The sequence below is a fragment of the Poecile atricapillus genome, chromosome W, assembly GCF_030490865.1.
Source record: "Poecile atricapillus isolate bPoeAtr1 chromosome W, bPoeAtr1.hap1, whole genome shotgun sequence".
Classification (NCBI taxonomy): Eukaryota; Metazoa; Chordata; class Aves; order Passeriformes; family Paridae; genus Poecile; species Poecile atricapillus.
In genome coordinates this window covers 13,493,845-13,510,178 of record NC_081288.1, presented here as the reverse complement: position 1 = coordinate 13,510,178, position 16,334 = coordinate 13,493,845, and the positions used below count along the sequence as shown (strand labels likewise).

Genomic DNA, 16,334 nt, shown 5'->3' with positions numbered 1-16,334 from the left:
AAAGGCAACTTTTATTTTCTTAGGTTTTTTTTCAAATTCAGCTTTAATTATGTTTTGGTTATGTATATTATTTCAATCCATTTAGAAAGCCCATTTCGAAAACATTTTGTTTCAAAATTGCTCTGAAGATGTATTTTGGAAGTCTTAAATCCAAACTAACTTCCACCAAAGGATGTTACAAATATTTTAATCTATTACCAGTGAGTGGCTATACAATGGGAATTTTACAAAAAAATTTATAAATATTTTTTTTAAAAAAAGCATAGATGCAGCTGCATACTGATGAAGCAGCCTACGATTTTTTAAAAACTCTGTTAAGGTCCATCTTTTCCCTATCCCTCAGGAGACTTACCTTCTTTGTTTTTGGATACTTAGTAGGGCATTTACTAAGTGCTGGAGCTTCTGTTTCAGTAACCATTTCTGTAACAACAGTTTCTGTTTCAGGCTCAGCTACCAGTGCTGCATGCTCAGTTTCGTTATGCTGCGAAGTAACTTCCACATCAGGAGAGGAGGGCTGGATATCTGAACACATGCTGACGGTCCTGTGTCGCCTGCGCTGCTGTCCAATGTGAGTTCTACTCCGGGAGAAGCTTTTCCTCTGTTTAGCTCTATTAACTTTGGCTGGGGTGGGCTTGGTGGCAGTTTCTTCTTTTGCCGGTTCCTGGGACAAGACAGAAATCTAGTAAACAGATCTCATACACATTTAGAGCCACTTATCTTTCTTAGGAAAAAAAAAAAAAGTCAGTTCCCTCTTCTTTTACATGTCCAAAAAGTCTTAAATCTCATTTCTATTGTCAGAACTACAATACTTCTCTCCTTCTTGAAGGCAAATATCAGGATTTCCTGTACTTTCCTCCCAAGCATGTGCTGTATCATCAGCAGTACTCACACACAACCCATCACTGGTCAGATCATGACAGATTTGTGTAAGTACTGACATTCATTCATCCCTAAGCTAGAAATCATGCTTGTATCATGAAGTCTTTCAGTCCAATATTCTTTCTGTAATTCATAGCTTACTAGGTTGTTTAACTTTGTCACAGAAGATACTTAAGAGAATGTCGACACATAGCTCAGGGAAATAACCTGGACTGAGAATTATTCTATGAGTATTTGCAAACTAAGAAGCATCCATTAACAACAGAATTAAAAACTGTTTCTAAAATATTAAGGATCATCTGCAAGAACTGAGAAAAAAAAGACTTTACTAACTAATTTCCTTTTAAATAACAGAAAGATTACAATGCTCTGTGTTCCAGAAAAACCCACTGAAGAAACAAATTCTTCTCCATTGGTTACAGAGGGGGCCTAAAGAGAGCCACATCCTGTGGCTGAAGTCAACACTGATGAATGTTTCTATCCTGAACTTCAAAGACAGACTGAATTACACAGCTGGTGTGTGTGTTTGTGTGTGCATGCATGTTTGCAAAAATTCATGTAACTGAAATTTTCTTCATTAAAGAAATCTACATGTATCTTTCTGGAAAAAAAATTCAGGAGCTAGTAAAATGTCAAAGAACCACACAGTTTTTGTTACATATATTTGAGTTCAGAGGAAAAAGAAAAAATTTCATACATCTTAACATGCAGCTCACCATGTAAATTGACAAAATACGCAATATTAAAACTAGCTTTAAAATAAAGCTCCAGGTAACTACCTGAATAAATTCAGCATCATTGAGAATCTGTGCTTCCTTGCATTCTGATTTAACCTCTGTTTTTGCTGTGCTGATTCTTTCCAAAGCCTGTTCTCTTCTTTTTTCTCTTTTTTCTAGTCTGGCAAAAGCTTGCAGGATAGCTTCCATTTTCCGTTCTTCTCTTGTCTGATGAATTTAACAATAATCACAATCAGTTTCAGTCATAATCTTTCATATATATATATTTATTTATACACATAAAAATATGTAATTACTCTGTCTCTCGTATTTTCTTAAGTACTTCAAAACCTGTTCAATGTATGTCTGACATGAAGATCAGCAGAAGCTCAGATTAAAGGGATATGTTACAATCACTGGAAATACTAGACTTCTGAAGCAAGGCTTGCACCCATACCAGCCTGACACACAAGGGAATCCTACTTTGGATTAAAGAACTTGCTTAATTTTTAAATACTTAACAAAAAAAAAAGTGCATTTTAAGTTGCTACTTTTATTAGCACTGTTCCACCAAAATCTGAAAATCAGGATTTCTGAGACTTTTTATTCAAGTAGGGAATTCAAATAAAATAGGGGAAAATCTTGATTCACAATGCTATCTATAAAAATAGCCATTACAAGTAACAAGTAATAATAAAGAGCAAATAATTATATCTCAAACAGGCACTGCAGAAATAATCTAAAGACACCAAAAAGTTATATACAACTGAAGATAAAAGCAGATTTTTGTCAGAATGCAGTGATGAACCCAGATGAACTGTTCTCAAATAGCAAGCCTTGCATTTTAAGGGTAAGTTCATGTAAGGATCTGACTTTGCACATGCGCAGATTGTACAAGCCCACAAAAAGGCAGCAATTAGCATGGGAAGAGCAGGTGTCACTAAGCCTTAATGATGCCTTTTAGGCAGCTACTTGCTTCCCAACTTACCATCTTCCTTTTCCTTTCTGCAATCTGCTCCTCTGATTCCATTTCTACTTCATTGCTAATGGGAGTTTTTTCTTCTATATCATCAATAAAATCTGGCTCCTGGAAGATGGAAATGACTGTTTTACAGAAATTCTACTCCTCTTGCAAACGGGAGTGAACTAAAAGCTACACAGAACTAAGAATCCTTTGCTCACTACAGCAAAAGTGACCAAACCAACAAATCAGGATGAAAGTGCTCCAATCCCCACTCCCTCATCCCACCAAGCAAAAAGTAGTATCAGAATAAAACCTTTCAACCAAAGGAAACTTTTGGACACTAGCAATGGCAACTGCTCTAACCACTTTGTAATTAGTTAAATAGTTAGGTGCTTTGTATTATACATCCACAAAACTTATTCTGTTCTATTATTCTATTTATTTCTATTTTAGTGAAATAGAATGAATGCCAAAGTTTGCAACAGCTCAGAAGTGTATTCAATTGAAGTCACACTTTCCATTTAAACACTCACTATATAATCTAGCAACAGTGCCATACCATATGGAAACACAGAAGTTACCTAACTAACAATGGTTTTCTGTTTTGAAAGATAAACAAGCATGAAAGTGTAACTTTGAAACTAATTAAGTGTTCACTAGTCCTATATGCAATTTCACTTTTACATAAAGGACTAGACAAAGATTTAAAGTTGTCTGATGTATTTAAAAAAAAAAGGATCTAGAGGTAAAAATATGTATCTAAAAAAATATGTATCTATGTACAGAAACCAGGAAATTAGTAGCTTTCTTCCTGGGGTGATATATATGATGCTACCATAAAAAAAGTGTACAGGAAAGTGTAAATGTGCTTATTTTAAGAGCTTTATTCTTTCCACAATTCCTACTCTTCAGTTTTGAAAAACAAGTTCTCCTGTGACTGTTCTATTTAAGCACTGTATTGTACATTATAAGATTGGGAAAAGACTCCCTATACCAGCTATCATTTCTTGAAAACATGACACAAAATACAAATCAAAAATCACGTCAGGTAAGAAAGTTTAAGTATTATCTCTCTGGAGACCATAATTTGCAAGTCACATGCATGCCTTCTGACTTCCAGTTATTTTTCAGCTATTTAGCTACTAACACACCGGAACAATTTATCATCTTAGGAAACCTGGGTGTCAGTATGCTCATTTTTACCTCATTTTCTTCAGTCCTAAAATGATGTTAAAGGAACTAGGAATTGCTCCTTCCCAGAATAACTCCCTTTTCTCTGCCCCTAAATCATCATCAAAAACCATCATATAAAAAAATCACCACCACCACCCTCAAAATGAAGAAATATAGACAGTTACTAAGGTAACAATCTAATCACGTTAAATAGTTATCTTTAATAGCTGCTCCACAAAATTAGCAATTTATGTCATGGACCCCTCCCAATAGCTCTTTCAAACTGACATTCTCAAAAAAAGACTTGATTTAAAATTTACTATCACAGTACAATACCACGTAGCTTTGCCATACTACCTATACATTTAGTTTCAAAACACACCTTGCTCCTCCCAGCTGAATTAAACACGAACCTGCACAGCTCCATTAAAAATGGAGCTGCAGTCAACACTAAGTATTCTGGATTTGAGTTCTGTTTTAAGAGCAGGGCTATGTACTGCTATGTTGAAAATACTTCTGAGTGACATGGGCAAACTAGCCAAAAGGCATTCCAGGATGGACTGGGAGCTCCTCAAAACATAACATAAGGCCTTCACATCAGAGAGTCACAAAGACATTCAGAAGAAAAAACTCCAACATACCTTTAATTACAACCGAATATTAAGGAAAACTGAAAATAATATATAAAATTCTAAACAGCTTATCCATCATTCTGACTTTTGATAAATTTCCACATTGCTTTTCAGTAACTTGTTTAAATTCCTTTAGTAGCTATAAAAGGAGAGTATCTGTATTTAAAAGCTTTTTATTGCTGAGCATCTTTGTGTCAGTACCTGATTATTAGAAATGGACAGCCTGAGGGGAGAGAGCTTCCGCTGTTTATTATCAGCAATTTTCATTTTGGTGGCTGCTCCTTCACAATCCAATGTGATGTTTTGATTTTGAGTCTCCTTTTCTCTTGAAACATCTTTCTCTTTCTTTCCCTTTTTCCTTCTAGTTTCATATCCAGTATTCATGTTTTCTGTAGGCTCAGAACGTCTGAGAACTGGACACTCAGGATTTTCTTTGAGGCAAGCACAATCCACTTTGTATTTACTGCAAGTAATTATATGCAAGAAGGCATATTTGATTAGGTTGTACAGCAACGAGCCCCTTCAATACTATATCACTGGTATTTCATATTAAACATCTGCTATAATGCAAACCAACCACATTAAAATGCAGGTGACTCAGGTTTTCACCACAATATACAACATGAAAGTAATTCAAAAACCTTATCTATTGGTTTACTGAAGTTTTGACTTCTTTAACTTTGCCACACAGAGTTCTTTTAAATTCAAGGTTAGTATTCTGCTTAAAAGACAAAAGACATCTAAAACCTGAGTATAGTCCTAGGTGGAAATATAACCAGTACAAAACATGCAGATGCATGGAAGTCAGAGAGTTCATTTCATATGCAAAGATGGCAGATAAAATTTACAGAATGAGCACACCAAACTCAGAGTCACTCTGCACAATTTTAACCTCCACTTGGATACACGGTAAATGTTATTCAAACATGTTCAACTGAAAGAGGCTGTCAGCTCATTCAGGTACTAAACACAACTACCATGTATTTTTAGGAGAAGTATATCTACTCTTAACAGTGCCGAGTATCTTGAGATAGTCTGAACCCATGCTGATTGCCACATGTACTCTGTAGTCATACACAGTTCAGGTCAAATAGCAAAGGCATGTCTGCGCAGCACGGCATCCAAGCTGGCTTAAGAGCAGGCCACAGAAACGCACATAATAAAAATACACAATTCTGCCCGCACACACTTTTCATTGTAAATGCAGTGCCTAAGGAGCCTTGTGTTATTAAAACATGCAAGAAAGTAAATGATACAAAACCAAGGCCATTCTGAACTGCAAAGTAACTTAATGAGCATTAGATATATTTTAAAACAGCATTCTCAAATACTCACCAATTTCCATAATCAAAATCAAATGCTATGGTAATCTCTGCTCCTTTTGGAATGTTATGGATGGAGTAAATATAAAGATGAATTGTTCCATCTTCAATTACGTGCCTTACCTATAGTCAAGAGAACATTACTACATTACCATTAATTATTTTCAAGATCCTGTATAAAAACTGTAGGGATTGCTCAAATTATCAGGAATCTTAAGGAAAAGGAAATTCCTAAGTAAATAAAACCTTGTTTAACTTTCTCAATGTGCTCACCTCTGCATTTGGTGTACAAGAACGCCTGATAAATCGAGCTTCATTTCCGAAAGTTCTTGCATCAACACACATTTCTAGCCCATGGAATTTGGAGTAAAACAAAACAAATGGGTATGGCCTGAAAAATACACAAGAAAACCGGGAATTGCATAATTTTTGAAGATGCTAAACTGCCTATTTTTCTTATTTTTCTGCCTATTATTTTTTTCTCAACTAATCATGTTGAAAAGACATGTTGAAATTGTCTTTCAACATGATGCTTGGCACAATACACCAAAAATAGAGGTTAATCTAAGAATGACATGTTCATATTTAAGCTTCATGATTTTAACAGGTGCATTCCCCAAATATTTTCTCAGAATACCTCAAGGTGGAGTTACAGCCCTGTATCATCTGCACAGGATCTAAAGGGAGAACACTAACCGAGCAAGCACTAAACATGGAAGAGACACAGTTAATGTTTTTCAAATTTCTTAAGATTTTGTTATGACAGGCCCCAAAATGAAACTCGGAAATTTATACACCACATAAAATAATATTTTTAAAAAGTAAGACCAGCACATCCCTGTATAACACCTGCAGCACCACTAGTACCAATGCTCCTGAAGGAAAGGGGCCTCCAAATACTTTGTGAAGTCATGCTTCAAGTTCTGCTATTCCAAGTGCCAAGGAACCCATTACTTAGCAAAAGCTGTCTGGTCTATCTCCTCCAACAGGCCTTCTGCAAATTCCCAAGTAGGTGTGTTCATGAAGTTAGTGCCAGCATTGTAACCACTCCGCAGGAAGAAGGAAGCAGTCACACACAGCTCAATAAACTAACTAGAGAACTCCGGCAGTAAAATGGCCCCAAGCTGACCTGTGTCCAATTTCATTCTCAGCCTCATGGACTTAAAATCCATTTCTCTCACAAAAGATAAAGCCTTTACCATTAATATATGAATTATTTTAGGATGGCAGAACCTGTCTTTTTCCTGGTTTAAGATGCACAACTACCCAACTGAGCATGCAGGCAATCTTGTAATCAGGGAGGAACAAAAAGAGAAAACTAGCTCCTGAACAAATCTGTAAGGGATATCCAGAAGAGAAAGGGACAGAAAAGGTTTCAGCTGTCATTACTTTTAATCAGACGAAGTAAATATAAGACACTGCTGGTGACTAAGATCCACTTGTACTTGAAGCAACAGTTTGGCAAACACCATTTGAACAATTACTTTACTGAGACAGTAGGAATGAACAAACCTTTTAAAGAAATATCCATTAGCTTCAAATTGTTCTCTCAGCATGAACTTTCCTCTGTACTCAATAATAAGTGCATCAGGAGGCAAGTCTTTGGCAGCCTTTAAAATTTTCTTGTTTTTTTGCACATAACTCTGTAAAGACAAATTAATTTATGAATTTTCACCTTCTACCATTTTTCCATTATTACTAATAGCAGATTATACTTTCACAACTACTAAACAACTTTATATGAACTAAAAAAGCCCCTCCTTTTTATAGTTAAACCTCCTGCCTGAACTGACCAAGCTGTCCTGCTCCCTAGCAATTCTACTAGTTACCAATTTAGATACAAGGAATGCTTTGGCCCTAGTCCTCCAGGACACGGCTGAAAACCAACATACTCATGTTCTCACAATTCAGGTACTATAGCCTTTAGTGCACTTAACTCTCATCATGACTAGGATGGTAGGTAATTGCTGCACTGTTTTGAACAACATTTTCAAAAGGCTTCAATTCCTTTGAACAAAACAAAACATGCAGACATAAAATGACATTCTCAATTCGTTCAAGGAAAAACAGGGAAATAACATAATAATTGAAAAAAAAAAATCCTGAGAGAGTTTCCAAATTCATTTTCATATCTTTAGATGGAAGGATGGTTTTAAAAACCAATACATACCCTGGTAATTAGTGAACTCACACCTCTCATAACTGTCATCACCAATCAAAAAGGAAGTAGCCTCTATGTAGGCAAAAGGCTCTGTAAGTAGGGATATTCCTCTAAGGAGGGTGTCCCATATGCCATGATGGTCTTTGAGAAAAAGAAGCAAAGATGCTTCCATTAATCTGCTACAGTAACTACTCCTCAAGATTTCTGCTACAAAATGCTAAGTCTTTTACATGGGTCTGATTTTAAGCCTGTAAGTAACTGATAAGTTACTGACAAAGACAGAAAAAGGCATTGCACTTTTTCTTCAAAAACTAGAAATTACAGGACCACAAGTTAAAAAAAAATCAGTATCAGAAACACCACCCATGAACATCCAGAGCAGTTAGCACACCTGAAGAAAAACATAGACAATGAACATCTTGATACACATACTAGGTGGAAAAATAAAAATTCACTTCCAATGATTCCTTTACTCTAACCACTCCAAGTATACCTCACAGAGAAACAGCAGCCAAGTTGACTAAAGCTGACTGTGTGTCAAGAGGCAGTCTAAAGGCAATCCAATGTTCAGGCTGAGACTAACACTGTAGCTACTTTTTGGGATAAATGATATGCAAATGTAAACATAACTGAGGTGATACAGAATGTATAAAAATCAGCTACAAGTTCTGAAAAAATGTTAAAATTCTGATGCTCAGATCTGGTGAGACAAAGAACAGAAAGTGAATACGAAGTCCCCTTTTTTATATTTTTTTTTTTCCTGTGTTTATTTTTGCTTGTTTGATTGGGGTTTTTTGTTCTGGTTTGGGATTTTTTGGTTGCTTGGGTTTTTTTTTAAGGCATCTAATGTCATGGCACAAACACAGCATGCAGTAACACAACAAGGCACAGCTCGTTACCTCTACTGGAGGTTTGAAAATCAGATTGCTGGTGCTGACTTCTTTTTTGTCATTTCCATTGCCTAATCTGAGAGCTATCTTTTGTGCCTCCCTCTGGACACCTTCACTGTATTGATTATTATTTGCTTCTTCATAACGATCCATCCATGCCTTGATTTTAGTTTCCCATCCAAAGTTTGAACTGTCAGTAGGATCAATCTCTGGAGCTGAGCCCTAAAAATTGAAGTAAGTGACCAGATATTAGAAGGTAAGATATTAAAATAAAAAGAAAATATTCTACAAGACACAAAATGACGGGCAAAGGTATGCCACTGAGTTACAGTTCGGGTATTTTTAGCAAGTCTGGTATAAAACTTTGTATTACTTAAAAACACTGAGTTAAATTCAGTCCCATTACATTTGTCCTTTCAAGAATTTTATTATTAAGTATCACCCAAGTTCAAGAATACTTTCCCTCCTCAACAGTGATTCCTGCTCTTAGTGGGATGAGAATGGAGAGTGACATTGTTTCCTCCCACAACTGCACTACATCACAAATCTAAGTGCAGGAATTGTTGGAGGGTCAGGTCTCCCTGCCCACTCAACTTTTGTGAACATATGCAAATATAGAGAACTCCAGCTTTTATCCTGTAATACACAGACTTGATTTTCCCCTTTCAACTTCAAAGATCATGCTGTATCTTTTCTTCCGCTGCATAACTTACTAAACTTTACTAATTGTACACCTGCTACATTAAGGTTGTGACTCTAACGTTACAGGCTTTGCACATAAAATTTTTCTCTCCTTATCAGCTCCTCTCTATACAATTTTCTTCTGCAGTGCTTCAGATCCTTTCACTTTTAAAGAAAGTGCCATTGTACCTCCAGACCTCACAAGCAGCAGCCAGGCTGCAGCCAACCAAAGCTCCTTACGGACAGCAGCAGCCAGCCAACGCTCCCTTTTCTATCCACCTGAGCAGAGACACTATTAAACATTAATAAAACACAAGTAGTTCAGCAATTCAAATTACCTGTTTACATTTATTTTGTGCATGAAGAAAACCATACACATAAAACAGCATTTCAAAGGTGTGAAGCTAAGACAACCATGAAAAAACAATGGAACCTTACAAGTACCATATTATAAAACCCCCACAAAACTAGAGATTTTATTTCCCCAATTTTGTCTTCACTGTTGGCAAGTCACATCTTACACATCTGAAGTGTAAATTGCATCCCACTTGTTTTTATATTTACCAAGCATGAATGAACTATGGAAATACCTAGTTCTCACACCATGCACATTTTTATGTCACAGAGAATTTAAAGACTGCTGTAACACTTAAATCTTACAAAGCAGACATCCCAATATGATTCCCTCAGACTATGCCAGTATCAGTGAGTAGAATCCTGCCAGATGTACAGGAGTCCCACCAGGTGTAGATGGATGTTTGACAGAGAAGAACCACTAACTTAGCTTTCAAATTCAATATAACCATTTTATTATTTCACTGCTTAGCAGTTATGAAAAGCTGGAGCCACTAAGTTCAAATAAGGTGTTCACTCAATTTTACTCCCTCACATAGCACACATGAGCCCCAATTAATCTACTGGCTCTTGAAATAAAAATCTGCACTAATTACTTTGGTTAATTTCACAAGACAAAGATGTAGTGCGCATACCTTAACTTAAAATCACTGTGATGCATACGTAACATATTAGTTACCAAGAAGAGAATACTGTAGTGTTTAGTGTATAGCCCAAATTGCACTATTGATGCTTATTATTTAAGTAAAGTACAGTTAAGGTCTGAAACAAAACCCAAACAAAATTACATTACCTTTACTCTTGAAGATTTCCTGGATCCTTCTCGAAATGCCTGGAATAAAATTAGATATTCATATTCACTGCAGGAAATTCAAAATCTCTAAAGGAATTGAAAACTTATTAACAAATTAACAACTTTTCAATCAAACATGCAAGATGAAAACAAACTATGCTGAAATCTCAAGGAGGTAAGAGGTTACATCTCACAAAATGTATTTTAAAAACCAATTCAGCATTCTAACCTAACTGCACAGTACTCAGGTACCACTACCTTTCTCTCATATTACAACGTGATTCTCTAGAATTTCAGAATCCAAGCCAAAATATCAGAGGTAAGAGAGGAATACATGGCCATAGATTTGTATCGAGAACTGCTCAGTCAAAAGGAAACATTTTAGTGAAGATTCCAAAAAGACCTCAATAACTTATTCTGACTTTCAAGTTTTAAAGGACAAAACTCTCATCCAAGCCAATGAAATTAACTATGAAAACCACTTATTTAGAAACTTCTATGTACTTTACTTCTTCACAAATGTTTTGTCTTCACATATATACTGTTTATACAAGCAGTATAATGTCAGTATTTTTTTTACTCTAATTAGTTTAGCAGCTAACTTTATGACAACCCCCTTCACACAATTTCTACTCAAATAAATGGAGTCACACTAGGACAACTGATGACAAACATACTGTACTTGAAACCACCACAAATGAAGACTTTCACGGAATTTTTCTTTGGGTATCCCAAAGCTTGTTCTGTGCCACCTCTATTTCAAATGATCCAGTAAATGCAATTCCTGTGGGGAGATTCTGCCTCAATTATAAAACTGAACTTGCCCAGGCAGGATGTATTAACTTGAAATAAGGACAAGCCATGGGGGTCAGGCACCCAGGAAGACTATCATCTAGTGCAGAGTAAATGCTTCAAGCTAAAACCAGGCAGTAAAATAGCCTGATTTTTAAATCGGTGTCTTTTGGTAAGAAATGTCACATAGCTGTAATTTTAACACAAAGTAATAAGAGAAATTACAGTCACTTACTTTTTTACATTTTGCTATGTTCTGTTCTTTCTCTCCACTTTTTTTCCTTTTCTTATCATTAACTTTTGTAACTCTTGTAGCAGTTAAAGTAATTGTCGTTGGTGTATGCTGATAAGCAGTATACAGTTCCACAGGAACCTCATCACCACTCTCTGTTGCACTGGTGTCCCCATCTTTAAAACAAAGAATATTCTGTAAATACTCAAGTACTGCAGAAATAACATTCACTAGTTACTCTACACCTGCTTTCAAAACACAAAAATTCATACTGACAAATGCTCCAAGCACTCATGCAAAATTCACCAACAGTTGCAACAGCATGAAAATGAAGGACCAATGAGAAACTGGTAATTAAGAGAGGTTTGTAATGCAAGGTAAGAAAAAGGCACCAGATTAAATTCCATTCTCAGAATGGAATTAATGACCATTTTCCATTTTAAGCAAAATTAGAATTGGAACAAAAAAGGTAAAAAGTAAAAAAAAAATTCTGCTAAACTCATTCACTTATATATAGCTTTTACTTGTAATACAGCATTTGGATCCTCTCAGATAAATGTATTCTAGAATGGATTAAAATTAATGACTGACCAGCATTTCTTGTGAAGCTCTATTAATTAATCACATGTAAGTCATAATCAACTATTTCAGCTGCAATTTGCACTGTCAAATGCCTTTTTCAGGGTGAGTATGTCAAAAGCCAAAAGCCTTTTGTATCAAAATCCCCTTACAGTAACACTGTGCTACTCAGAAAGAAAAAAGAGACAATCAGACACAAACTGACAGATACTTTTTCATTGTGCTGTGCTCTCACAGACCTAAAGGCCAAAGCCTGAAATTTAGCATACATCAGCATTTATGTCAGACAAACACATATCCTGACCTGAAACAGGATTACCCTAGTTCTGTCAAGATGAAAGGCTGTGAAGGATGGGGAGGATTGGAAGAGAGCTGATGCACACAGATAAGAGACTGTTTGCATGTACTCAGTACAGTCTTCTCAGATTTTAGCAGCTTTTCCATATATTCTGCATTCAGTAAATACACTTCACACTAAGCAAAACTTTCTCATATGGCACAGAAGAAGGCTGTACAAACAGTTAATATGAGAGCAGAGAGAACACTGCTTCTGATCTCAGAAGGATGTTGCTTTAATGAGTGCACTCAGCAGCCCTAATTCTCAAAACCTTCTTTACTAAATAAAGAACTCCAGCTACTGGTTACTCTGGATTTTTCCTGCTCACAACATTTCTTAACAGGATTCAGCAAACAATCCCATTTTACCATCTCAGTTACTCTTTTAAACACCTTATGAGGAACATAATTATATTTCATATATTAGGAACCGATGATGTTTTCTGAATTTGTTCACATCTCTGCTGAGAATATTTTCTAAACGAGCATAAAAAGCATATGGAAAGGAGCAATGTCTAATCAAAGAAGAATAAATAGCAGAATAACCAATGCCTGAGAAACAGAAACCTCAGAATAGAAACTTAAAACTGCCGGTGTCTGTAGACCATACACTAGTGCCCACAGAATCATGACATCACAGCCACACACCTCTCCCCCTTACCCCAAGCCCCACAAAATACTGTTTTCCTTAGGGAAGCAACATTTCAGTATTGTTGTCTACAGTGTGCTGTAACTTACTGTAAAGAATAATTACCTCAACTGAACATATAATTACATGGAGTTGTTTTGAGACACTCCTTCCTAACCTACATAACCTGCTTTCACTTTGAAGAGCCACGGTAAAACACACTAAGGGGAGATCTTGAGTTTGCATGTCAGAAGCAAGATAAAGACTCTCCAGATTTCACAAGTTATGGGCCCGGATTCATCTACCCGTAAGCAGCAAGTGATCTCGACAGCATCAATTTCAAGACCAAACAGCTTAAAGCAACATCTTTATGTAATTTACACATCTAGATATTGCATCTTAAAAAACTCCAAAAAATCCGAAATGAACCCACCAACCAAACCCAAAACATCCAGTATACAACTGAGTATGGGCTTAACAAGGGTGCTCACTTCACTGAGCCATAATAGGTAATCCACTGCACAGTAAGCTGCACCAGAACCGGACTTTTATACCAGAAAAACAAAAACAACATCTCATACAACCACAGGCCCCAGAACAATGGGCTAAAACTGTTGCCAGAAAAAAAAGTGATGTAGTTACACATAAAAGCTTAAACACACACACTTTTCTACCACGTGAAATGTTCAATTAAAAACTCTTTTCTTGAAGCAGACCAACTGACCTACTGCTTTCTCCCCACTGTTTACCCTTGGATGAAACACAGCTAAGCCAGCAACTCTTCAGAAATTTTTACAATGAAAACATTATACTCTGAAGAATTCTCATATCTAAGTGAAAAGCCCTATATATAGACTTGCTCATCAAACAGTATCCAAATTATGCAATCTTACCTTTTATCAAACACTTGTAAATTAGTAATAATTAAGTTAAAAGTAACATTCTGCTTCTGTTGAGTATCTAAAACATTTAAAAGATCCATTCAAATTGATGCCACTTTTGCTTTTCCTGCTTGAAATCATCTACGAAAATTGCCCATTTTAATAATGTCTCACACAGTTTATACCCAAAATCACTAAGTCCAACTGAACTTTACAGCAGTCAACATAAAGTGCATTCACCCAAGCTAAATGGAAATTAAGAGGTGTAAGCATAGACATTCAAGTTATGTATTATAAATCATAGCAATCAATACTGCATTTTGACCACATTTCAGATGAAAAGTGAATTCTGGTTCTCTTTAACTGTTTTGATACTTTTGCTTTACCATTTAGTACTTCCTACTGAATGCACGTAACAGATTTAGAATACTGATCAAGATCAGTATTTAGAATACTGATCAAAACACTAACTTCAAAGGTAAAACCTTGTCAGCTCTTCCTAAGATTTTTAATCTCTCTTCCTTTAAGTTTACAGCAGATGATCCAATAGAGTGCCTACAAATCCCAAGAGATTATTTAAATCGCTCAGATCATCAACTTCCCCTATTTGTTATGAAAAATTCAAGTTCAACCTCACAGTATTATCAGACCACCCAGTGAACTCATTAACTCCAAAGAAGCTATACTTGTTCTACTATTTTAATAGCATCAGCAAAAACAATTTTGAAGTCTAAACATTTTTAGAATTTTAATTTGGTTGATCTACTAGGTCAACCAAACTGTAAAAAATAAGCTTGGTTTTGTTAAAATGAAAAGAGACGAAACAAAAAATTACTGTGGTTTTGTAAGTAGATCGTTAATGCCATTAAGGGACTTTAGGTAACAGTACCAGACAACACCAGGTACCAACTGCAACAAGAAGCACAGTTGTGCCACACACCCCCCCAGACTTTCTGAAATCATATGAAGTGGGCAGCAGGAGCGTATCTACAAGGTACTTTTAAAAGAAATCTTAAAATACACATACATACTCCACTACTTCAGAGACATGATCTGGAAGTAAAACATGTTACATTTAGGAGGATGACCTCCTCCCAAGTTATTACTTTGGTAATAGACTTTCAAAGTACCAGCTGTCAACCAAGAATTCTACAACACACTTTGGTGATGGTCAGACAGAACGTGTGACAAGTTAGGCCAGGTGAGCTTTGAAATCCTGTGAATGGGTACAAGAACTACTTATGTAAAAAAAATACTCTGACTGAAGCGGGTGCTTGCACTACACACCACCTTCATTATCAAAGCAAAAAACCTTCAAAACATCGTTATTACCTACATTGTATTAACTTGGTTTAGGAACTTCTCCCATTTTTGAAACAAACTCAGAGCCATACCAAAACACCCAATCTACATCCAACACATATGAATTAGGATTTCTTCCTGAAACTTTTTTTTCCCATACTGCTATAAAAAAAACCACAGTGCTGAAAACCATTAACATGTGGAACTACAACAATTCTGATACGATGCTATCTTGGTAACAACACAGTCAAGTAAAAGGCACTGATTTACTTCACCTTGTATGCTGAAGGCTTTCAAAACTGTGGGAACCATGAATGCACTCAAGTCTGTATATATATTTTATACTTATTTTATGACCTTTACTAAGGAAAGAGCTTTAAATTTTACTCACCTGACATATTTTCCCTTTTCCTTCGTTGCAACAGCACTGCTCTTTCTTTATCTAAACTCCTGAAATCAGAAAATATATCAGAGCATTTAAGTATTAGAACAGACTTCTAGCATTTCCTATAGACTACTGTCACATTTGTTTACAAACAGTACACTAAATGAATGTTCAGATGCTTAGGAAAGTATCAGCTGTGCACTGTTCCATTCTGTTTTAGAGTTCAAAATCAACAAAACTACTTACCTGGGTTGGCAACGTTCACACAGATATATGTCAGGAATATGCTGTCTGTCAATCCCCATGCAGTCAATGTGCTGCCAGACACTACAAAAACACCAAAACAAAACCCCAGCTTTAAAGTACAATTTTAAAAATTGCGCACACAGAACAAAGAGAAAGTAAGCTGTTTTTTTTTTTTTATTGTCATCTTTACTCAAATTCAGTACTGCCTAAAAGTACATCTCAATCACTGTGTTTGCCACCACTCTGCTAGCTGACTCATTTTCTCTCCTGCAAGTTTTTCTCTAACATGAGAAATAAAATGGTAAATTATCACAATAGAGAGCAAGATAGAGACAAATACCCTCAGGAACAAGACTTATGCTTTACATAGAACAAGTGGTTTGGTTTT

General features: G+C 35.9%; 1 protein-coding gene across 5 annotated transcripts in view; it reads right to left on the bottom strand.

Moving 5' to 3' along the window:
• The window catches only part of LOC131592144 (inactive histone-lysine N-methyltransferase 2E-like), a 57,354-nt gene that overhangs the window by 13,327 nt on the left and 27,693 nt on the right, over window positions 1-16,334 (bottom strand). For all 5 annotated transcript variants that reach the window (XM_058863448.1, XM_058863447.1, XM_058863446.1 and 2 more), the window contains 12 exons: window positions 15,947-16,027; window positions 15,707-15,765; window positions 11,593-11,765; window positions 10,566-10,604; window positions 8,747-8,959; window positions 7,199-7,329; window positions 5,960-6,077; window positions 5,700-5,809; window positions 4,566-4,827; window positions 2,584-2,682; window positions 1,659-1,823; window positions 353-661 (listed from right to left, as the gene is read on the bottom strand). In XM_058863448.1, the coding sequence (XP_058719431.1) occupies window positions 353-661; window positions 1,659-1,823; window positions 2,584-2,682; window positions 4,566-4,827; window positions 5,700-5,809; window positions 5,960-6,077; window positions 7,199-7,329; window positions 8,747-8,959; window positions 10,566-10,604; window positions 11,593-11,765; window positions 15,707-15,765; window positions 15,947-16,027 (1,759 nt within the window). The remainder of the gene's footprint in view (window positions 1-352; window positions 662-1,658; window positions 1,824-2,583; window positions 2,683-4,565; window positions 4,828-5,699; window positions 5,810-5,959; window positions 6,078-7,198; window positions 7,330-8,746; window positions 8,960-10,565; window positions 10,605-11,592; window positions 11,766-15,706; window positions 15,766-15,946; window positions 16,028-16,334) is intronic.